A 10,142-nucleotide genomic window follows, 5' to 3' on the forward strand; every position below is an offset into this window, starting at 1 on the left:
AAAAAAAAATTACTTATAAGAATCTCAGAGAAAAAATGTCATTTTCAAGTTGGTATTGGTAGCATTTCCCATCATTTGTGGTTACCAGAGTCTGTTGCCCAAAACTTTTCCAGCAGCATCTGAATAACACAGTCACAGAATAGAACATGGAAAAATTAACTTTTGAAACAATCCATGAGTCACAACTTCAAATCTTCACTCACTGCACAACTTAAAAAGGCACTTCTAAAGGATGCGTTTTGATTACCTCCCAAATCAACTTAGATCAGAGTTTAATGAATGAAAACATAACAGAAATCCATGAGATCAAAATGCTTGTCTTTTGCATGTTAATCCTGCTATCCTTAGTATGCCTGGTCTAAGGTACTGTAATTATATCGAGTCTTTTAACGAGCTTTATTTTCCCAACACGTGGAACATACACACAATTTCACTCTGCAGAACAAAGGAATAACTTTCTACACTGTAAAGCTTCAAAATCATAATTAAAGGATTGGATATGTAAAGGGAAATTAAAGCGGAAAGTTTTTTTGTGCAGCCCTTTCATTCAGGGCTATTATTTCATTTCTTTTTCCAGAAACATAGAGCAGATATAAATGTTAATAGAAATAAAAATAAAAATCTTCTGCTATCCTCAAGGATATTGCTACTGTTTTCCAGTCCCTCTCCCTACCAGAAGGATTCCTCCAAACCCATTATTAGTGACATTACTTTTTTTTTTTCCTGCATTGAAATTCTGATCAAATTTTCTGTGATTTTAACAGCAAGGCTGTGAGAATCTGAACCTTGGATTTTTAATGCAGGTGACTCTTAATTAGAGAGATTAACCATTAAACCAGCCACCAAAAACCACCTAACTGCTCATCGCTGAATAAGAAATCTTAACCCTCCATTGCCTGAAAGTCATGATTGCTGACTTTTTTTCTTTTTTTCCCCCAGATACTGATGTGGTTTCGATTATGCTTCAAAAGTTACCAAACATTTTTCAACCCACTCTCAGTCTTCATGGCTAAAGAAAAGCACAAGATAATGGAACAAGTTCATTCTGATTCTTGTTATAGTATCAGGCTTCATTTCAGAAAATATGTCTGTGATCATCTATGCATTTTTGAAGCCCTTGGGGACATACAGTCACTTGCAATCGCAATGTACTAACAACAGGCTGAAAACTGTGCAGTAAGAGAAGAAGGGCAAAAGGAGTGTTTGTGATTACCCAAAGATGCAGAGAGAAAACTGTATCAAACCTCATTCCATGTTCAATGGAATCTAGTTTGACAGCTCTTCAGCATGGGAAACAAATTATAGAGTAAATAATCCTGCAGATGCCGTCAGGCCTGAGCCGTGGATCCCAGCCCACACTGGGATGCAGGCTGGCTCTGCACTCAGGCACCAGGGAATGGCAGAGCAAATCCCAGCTCCCCTGGGTACCATTCCGCATCAGCAGTGCACAGGTCAGCACCCTACCTTGCTCCTGTCACTCAGGGAAACCTCTCCCTTTCTTTGTATAAAAGTGATTGCTTGCTTTAGAAACTGCTTCTCCTCAAATTGCTGCTGTCCCATGAAAAGAAGTAGAGCTTCACTGCTGCACGCTGCAGACAAACTATGAAATGGTGCCCCCAGTGCTGCGTTACAGACATTTCTTGCAACCAGGAATTAGAAATTCTTACCAATTTAAAGTGCAAGTTTGGAGAAAATAGGTAGAATTACATGAACACAAATGTGTGAGAGCAGCTTTCCTTACGTGGGATGTAACGCTAAGAACTTTTCATGTCATCATGAAGGGTTTCTAGCAACAAGCAGCATCTCTTACAACCACCTCAACTAATTCTCCCAGAGGAATTTATCCCACTGTCCATTCCTTTGCCAGACAATTTTAGCCACTTCCCTGGATATCTACTGTACAGATAAGTCCATCTGTCAGTCATGATTTAAAGCAGGTTTCAATCTACATTTTGTCCACTTTACAAGCCTCCCTGTTCCACATCAGTAGTTTTCCATTTCACCTGTCCCACAGATACTTGCAACCTTCACCCTGCCTACTCTGCAGTATGTGTTTAGTCCTCATGGCTCTCCATGACAGACTTTGGTTTCTGCTCCTTTGTTGAGCTCCCTGCAATTGGTTCAAATTATATGTCCCATCACGATCACAAAAGTTGGTGGACTGCTCTAGGTGGTGTAAATTCATAAAGCAGTTATCGTAGGCTTAGCCCAACACCCAAACCTAATAGTTCCGCATGTTGATGTTGATGTTAGAGCTTAGCATAAGCATCTTTTGTTCCTTCTCTGCAAGAAGGCAGAGTGGGAAGGATACACATGGAATGGGGAAGGTGTTCGCTCAGTGACAACGCACATACGCAGGTCCAACAGCGAGGACAAGCTGAGGGCTACCTGCCCCACACCACAACTTGCACACATTCAGCTCGTTTCTGTGTTCAGTTTCATTCTGTCACATGCTTAAGGCCATCAGCTATGGGTGAGGACAAAGTTGTACTGGTAAATCACACACTGATTAACCGACACACCACTGATATTATTTCATTCACTGCCCATCTTTGAAAGCCTTACACTTTGAAACAGAAGATTTTCCACTCACAGCGCATTTATGCCCACTGCAAGTACTTCTGGTTGTTGCAAGTTCTGCTGTCTCTTTACTCAGGCTTAAAAATATTTGAGACTAAAATAAATGAACCTATGAAGTTATTAAAATGAGGGAGAGGTGCCTACAGGATGTCTGATTGTATCAGACTGAATGCCGCACAAACTATTTCCACAGTCTTATCTCACAAGAAATGTTCCTTACAAAGTAACAGTGCTGTTAATAGAGTTATTTTATAAACACAATAAACAGCAACAAACATTTCTCATGAGAAGAAAGCAGCCCTTACTGTTTGCTGCATTCAGAGAGCATCTGATATTTTGCATATTTTGAACTTTCAATTAAGTAGAGAAAAATTTGATGTGGATGTGACAGAGTAAACAGCACTGACCAAATAGCTCCAACCTTCTCCACTAACAAGCACACTCTATGCCAGCCCCAGATGATTCATTTGGCAAACTGCTTATTAGTAAAATAATTTAGCAAAATTCTTGTCTCCTGCGTAAGAGACTAACTAGGGTAGAGATGGGAAAGACAGAGATGGGCCACAACTTGCCTCTCCCAGCTCCATGCACACGAAGTTACACTCGTAATGGAGCGCCTAAGTTGGTGATGGCCCCTCAGTAAGCAGGCTGGATGCTGTATGTGCTGGCACTTCTGCTAGGCTCTGGAGGTACAAGAGCCTCCAAGTACCTGGACAAACAGCTTTTGTTTCACAGGCCCAGCACAGATTCAGGAGTCGAACTTAACACCCATTGTGCTGAACGTTTTGCCTGGTGCTGATACCACCGCGCTCCCACTTACACTTTCTCCGTGGGGAGATTCCATTACGATTTTTTCTCCTGAAAGAACACAAAGGCCACAAGTTTGAGCATATTTTCTAGACAAGACCACAGAATACATCCCATTAATTATCAGGATCCTTATGTATATATCCATAATGTTTATTTGGGGTCAGATGCCAAAACCTGACCTCCTTTTAAACAGCCCCAGCCTAAGCATACAAGGAAGCAGAGTGCAAGCCAGGTTCTGCAGCAAGTTGTATTGCTGCCTCTCTTTGTGGTGCTCAAGAAGCAATTTTTGGCTAGAATGGGACAAAACTTCCCTCTTGCAGGTACTGCCTAGCACCTTGAATTGAAAACATATAATTTGTCCTTGACACGATAGACAAAAAATAATCTTCAGAACTGGCCAAAAGGTGATGGGGCAGAGAGAGACAGCTCAGTGAGATGGCATTGAAATTAGCTGATACTTTTGTGAAATGGCAGCACTCTGTTAAATCAACCACGGTTGTGGATTTAAAAGAGTTTTAGCTGGCTACTGAATTATGGGCTGCTTGCTTGTGCATCACCACTTTGTTAAAAACCATAGGGCGAATAGCTGTGATAAGAGACTGAAACAAATGAAGACTTCAAATCCTGAAGCAGATCTGACCAAGCAGCAGCTGCAGTGCTAACAGAGAGGTGCCCTGGACAGACTGGGCAATGCAGTGAGGTGAGTAAGCAGAACAGAGACGTGTCTGAGAAAGGAGCACACTGCGAGGCCAAACTTCAATCACAGCATAACTTGCGGGATGAAAATCACTCCTCATGCATGTCACTTACCCTAAAGGGCCCCTTAGGGCACCTCTCATTAACGGCACTGTCAAAATAATTATAAGAAGAGAATGCACGTATGTGTGCGTGCACATGAACTGCTACTCTTTAAACAAAAAGCACTGGACAGCAGTGCTCCATTTTGCTGTTGAACAAGGTGCTTGTAGATACATTAGCTTACACTGCAATTAATCTCACTTGTTAACAACAGGTGTGTTGAAAGACAGTTTGGTCAAACTGGGAAATACATTTAGCTCTCCTTTTCTTTTGCTGTTCAATTAGGAAAACATAACGAGACATACAAATTGCAGAACCAAACATGTCACACCATCATTATCTTACAGTTGTGATTTACATTTGGTTCTGAAATAAACTACAGTGCTACGCTTCCTGCGGTGCACCTGCCAAGTCCGTGTAGATCACAAATCCTTACATTTTGCTGACTATTAAACAGTATTTATCAATAGAATCCCAACTTTCTTTTTGATAAACTTACAGAAAAATCATTCATATCAGTGTATTTCAGAAATGAACAACAGATTGCTGCAGATTAATGAGAAGTTCTGCATATGTTTCAGGGGTAAGGATGGATCCCCAAATAGAAGTGGTGTGAAAGTTGTTATAATAAAACACTATGTGTTATTTAACCCAGCAAGTAACTCACGCACATAATTTTAATCATATCAACATGCCATGCAACCCATGTTCAATGCTCAACCTACAGATCCATCCAGGAACTGAAACTTAATGAAATATTTAATACCGAGCCCCACGTTAACAAGAAGCATTACAAAGATATACGCATGAGTATCAGAGAAATTGAGAGTATCAGTGAAAATGAACTATAAGTAAACCCTTTAAACTACGCCTTTATCTGTTTAGAGAGTTTAGAATGTTGTACAGATGCAACGTGGGTGAATTAACGTTTCAAAGACCATCCCAATGTGTACAGCTTGTCACAGTGCTGCTCAAGCCTTAGAGCCGTAAAGTAACACACGCTCAACTTCTTCCCTTCTGTGTTGCAGACAGAAGAGACAGGTTAGAGAATAAAAGAAAAGTAACAGCACTCCAACACATTTGGTGTAATACAATTTCATTTTGTGGAGTTTTATAAATTTTAAACTCAGTGTGTGTACACACAGGCATGGTGCTCTCTGTAATCCTCCAGTTATGCAATATTTTACACAACAGCGCAGTTCCATTGGTAGTTTCACAATTTAAAACTTCATATTTCTTCATACTGAATGCAGGTGTGAAAAATTAAAATGGCTTTCTGACACTGACATTAGCTTCAATAGGTAATAAAAAACAATTTCTGACTTCAAATTTGAACTACAGCCCATTATGAGTGAGGAATAGTTATTGTCTTCCCTCAAAATAATTTACTTTGAGTTTGATGATTGAAGTTTCAGCCCAAATAAATATATACATATGTATTTAGGTATTGATTGGCAAAAAGTAACTAGAACCCAAAGAGACGTAGCTTTTCGAACTTGAGCTGTAGCATCTGCTTGGGACAGAACCGCTGGCAGCACGGTGCATACAGCTGGCACGTACTGCACTACCGAAACCATGAAGGGCAGGAGATGATCCAAAGGGCCAAACCCAACAGCTTTTTTTGCCTGCATTTTGTGGGGGTTTTGCTAGAATAATGAATTCAGGATCAGTACCTGACTTTTAGCTCAAATCTGTATGAAAATATTTAACCATGCCACAACACATGAAAGGTACTTTGAGAACACGAATGCATAGCAAGAAGTGTAACCTGCAGAACAGAAATGTTCCTTAATTTATTTATCAGAAATATATTTACTTCTGGACTCCGCATTACTGAAAGCAGAACTAAATTACTAGCTTGGCTGATTGGAAATAGAATGTCATGCTCAATACTGCAGGAACTGTATTTCATCACTAACATGAACAGTAAAGAAGCTGAAGTTGAGACATTTGGTATAAAAAGTCCAACTCTTGCTGCAGCCTAAGAGGGCACAATTTGATCTCAGCTACAGAGAGCCATGAAGTGGCCCAAAATTTGGAATAATTTTTCCTGTTCATGACAACATAGCTCTCCTGCAGGTCTGGATATGTTTGCAGATACCATTCTCTTTATGGTTCTAAATAGGCCGAAGACAATTCAGCAGTTCAAAGACTTAGCAGAACAATTTTTAAAATCAATCAAGCAAAATTCTTACAGTAAATGTGACATAAGAGAATATTCCATAACATGAGATACCTTTTGCTTGGTCACCTCTGTTAAAATAAACTTTGTCCAAATAAGCTGCTGAAAACTCTAAAGTTCGATTCAAACAGAAATGCAGAATTATATTGATTATTAAAAAAGATAAAAATCCAAACTTATTACTATTATGTAGTTAATTGCAAGAATGTATCATGTAATATTGCATCCTTGAAAGTCAGATTATTTTTCCAATTTTAGTAAAAGAAGTGAGAAAGGAATTCTTCAGTGTATTTTGTTCTAATCGTCAGAACAAAGGAAAGCAACGCACGCTGTTGTTAGCAGTTAAAAACAACGCAAGTCCTACTTTGCGGCACAACCTGCAGTGAGGCTGCCCACCTCACATTCCCCGAGCAGAGAATGAGCCACAATTTCAGCGTTTTAAAACCAAAGCAGAGAAACAGAGCCTCTTGTCTAACATATTTTCCAGCAAACTGCAGTAAACACAACTGTATTTTCAAAAAGAAGGTTAAAAATAGAAACCTATGATCTTTTCCCACCTAGAATCATATCCTTACAATTAAAGACTATTAGCTGGCATCCCTTTTAACCGTCAAACTCAGACAGTGGCAGTTCTATAGCCACAAAGAGAAGCAGTAAATGAGAAGAACATGTTACTACACTGCATTTGAGAAAGTTTGGCTCCAAGCTATGCACTGATTAATATCAGATCTCCTTCTTTACTTGCCTCTTGACAATCTTGTCACATCTGGCTGACAAATCCTTACAAGCTTATCCAAACCGAGGCAGCCCAGATCATGCTCCGGGAGTAGCTTGGAGGAAGCAGCAACACCAGCCATGCACTGATGTGCCATCATGAAACTAATGAAGCTGACTTCACTTGCAGACTGCAGGAACACGAAGAAACACAACATGCCTCGAGGTTTTTGCAACATAGCTCAGAGTTAGCTCACCAAAGATAAGACAAACAATCAGCTCGCGAGGTTCAAGAAGCCAAGTAGTTATGTGAATTACAGAAATTTATACATAAATTGCTCGAACAACAATCTCAACTAAACGAGCACGCCGAAGTCCAGCTTCCGATCGGATGTGAAAATTGATTGCTGAGTGCCCTTATAGTAATGATTTGAATTGAAACAAAACTAGTTCATTTCATTCGCTCTATCCCACTTCCACAAAATCTCAAAGGTGCCTGGTTCTCCAGATTATTCAAAAAACAAATATAGATATATGTTAAAAAGAAAAAGAAAAGAAAAAGGGAAAAAAAGAAAAGAATAGGGCCACTTTTATGCTCAGGATTTTACAGAAGGACAAACCACAGTCTGTATGTATCAGCAGCCTTCCCTTGGGTTAGCGATCTGCCCTCTCCTCATTTTTAAACCAAAGATTACACGGAGGACTTGAAGTATTCGGGCAATTAATAAACCAGAAAATAAAATGCTGTACCTTAAACACATCTAACAAAACCTCATTATGTACGAGATGACAATTAAACCATCTTTATTTTTTTACACGATGGAAAAAAATTAAAAATAAATTAAATAAGCATCCTTTATTCTGATGCATTTAACCTCTGAATGAGCTCAATATGTATGAAAAAGAAAACAACGTAACAGAAGACACCCTCATATACACATACACACACTCATACACTCTCCCTTTCTCCCCCCTTCTGGCTCCCCCTGAATACAAACAGGCTGATCCTAAGAGCAGATTTACCGGCCTTATTTTCTGGATGCTAAATAGTCAGCAATAAATTGTATACAAAGGGCATACATTAGGTTCCACTTTAGTGGTAATTTCTAAAGAACTTCTTATGAAATTATATTCTTGCCTGCTCTCCAGTGCATTTATACGTCATAATAATGATAATGTATCTGCTTAAAGCACTTGAGTCAGAACACATCTGAGCCACAAATCACAGATTTTACTGCTATTAATGTATATTGAGGACTTGTACAATTAAACATCGTCAAGTATTTATGATTTACATGCTACTACTTCAATTGGAAAACAATTACACAAGTGATGGCTCTGCTCATTATAAGCAGCCTGCAATTCAGCATTACTTACTGTAGGATAGAAAAGTCATACAGTTGTTTACAGAGTACAGCAGAAAGAAAAACAGAATTTTTAAATGTATTTTTCTACTTCCACGATATCTCTTAGTAATTAAAGAAATGCAGAGTGCAGCTCACTACAGCTTTCACCTCCATTGTTCATTACCCAAAACAACACCATCGCAAGAATTTTTATATCTCCACAGTGCATAACCACAAGTAAAAGTTGCACAGTAAAAACACACATTCATATATAACTGCAAAGAACTTTCCTTACCTCAGACATTCTTACTGTGCTTATGTTTCCAGAGCTATAAAACAGTTTCCCATTCCCTCAGTGAGTTGTACAAAGAAGTACTGGAAACACTCCTGTCTGTACAAGTACTAAGGCAGAACCATCACACGCCTCTTTACTCTTGTCTGACTCTGAGCACCTCAAGGTCTGATGTATGCTCGGGCTGTGCACAGGGGAGTGAAATAGGATCCTCCCCCTTGGTGTTCTCCAGACCTACAGTACGAAGTTGTGTCTGCCTCTCACCTCTGCAGCCGGCTCTCACCTCGCTGCCCCGCGGTGCCGCGCTCCGCGTGCTCCTCCAGTCGCAGGGCAGTCCCCTCACAGCTGGCTCGGAGAGGGCATGACACTCATCTTTCACAGAGATTTGATCAAAAGGAGTCACGGAGGCTTGAGGCACTCCTAATGCAGTGCGAGGAGATTCTACCTCTGCTCTGGCAGCCTAAGTAATGCATTAAATCAATGCAGCTGACCTAAGGCCTATTACAATTTTTTTTTTTCCCCTCTCCAGGAGTGCACAACTATCTGCAAATAAGCTACGAGGTGCTCACAATTAAAAATACTTCCAGTATTAGAGGGTTGTTTTGCAAATTGCTGTGGCTGATTATTTTTTCCTTCTTTTAAGCATTTACAGATCTGAAGGGTTCATTGAGTGGGGTGTGCATTTTTTTTGTTTGTTTGTTAAAACATTTCCCCCCTATCAACTTACTTTTGAGAATTTTATTTCTTTTTATGAAGTTGAAGCTTCCTATTAACAGAAACGCAGGCCATAAAGACAGGAGAATTACTTTCCAGTAATTGGGCCAAAATCTGTTTTCAGTTATTCAGGTGTTGGGTTGCATTCATGGGTTAGAACAGGATTTTTGTCATAGTCATCCCTCACCTAATTTAAAAAAAAACAAAACAAAACTGATGAAAACACTTCTACCCTTCTCGCTCCTCTACCTTTGCCTCCCAAATATAATTTCTTGGCACTCTCCTAACCCGGGAGGAGCTCACCATGCTACGCCCAGAAATACACATGAATAAGTCACAGTGGACTCAGCAGGAACCCTTTTAGGAACATACCAATAGGCATGTTTTAGGACAGTACCTGATCAGATGAATACCTGCAATCCTGTAGGGCTGTAGGGAAAAGAGAGCTAACGTAATGAATAATTGTTGGGTAATTTGTCTTCTAATCCTATTTATTATTTGGTAGATATATGCACAATGCTTAACGAGATAACTTAATTTACATGTTATTAAATACTGAAGTAAAGACACCAGAGTGACTAGAATGAGGCCATATAAAGCCAACGTGACCCCAGAATCTGGTCCTACAGAGCACGACACAAAGCCCATGCTTTCCCTGAATCCCTATGTTTCTCCATCCTGCACCTTACTAACAAGACTTGGGGGG

General features: G+C 39.8%; 1 protein-coding gene across 2 annotated transcripts in view; it reads right to left on the reverse strand.

Annotated features, from left to right (window-relative positions):
- Nucleotides 1-10,142, reverse strand: part of BNC1 (basonuclin 1) — a 69,724-nt gene that overhangs the window by 9,642 nt on the left and 49,940 nt on the right. Inside the window, exon 1 of one of the 2 annotated variants that reach the window (XM_003209520.4) lies at nt 8,726-8,957. The exons of the other annotated variant lie outside the window; for it this stretch is intronic. Coding sequence (XP_003209568.1) covers nt 8,726-8,734 — 9 coding nt within the window. The 5' untranslated portion in view covers nt 8,735-8,957. Of the gene's footprint in view, nt 1-8,725; nt 8,958-10,142 lie in introns of those variants that run through there. 2 annotated transcript variants of the gene reach the window in all.

Source organism: Meleagris gallopavo, chromosome 12 (genome assembly GCF_000146605.3).
Source record: "Meleagris gallopavo isolate NT-WF06-2002-E0010 breed Aviagen turkey brand Nicholas breeding stock chromosome 12, Turkey_5.1, whole genome shotgun sequence".
Classification (NCBI taxonomy): domain Eukaryota; kingdom Metazoa; phylum Chordata; class Aves; order Galliformes; family Phasianidae; genus Meleagris; species Meleagris gallopavo.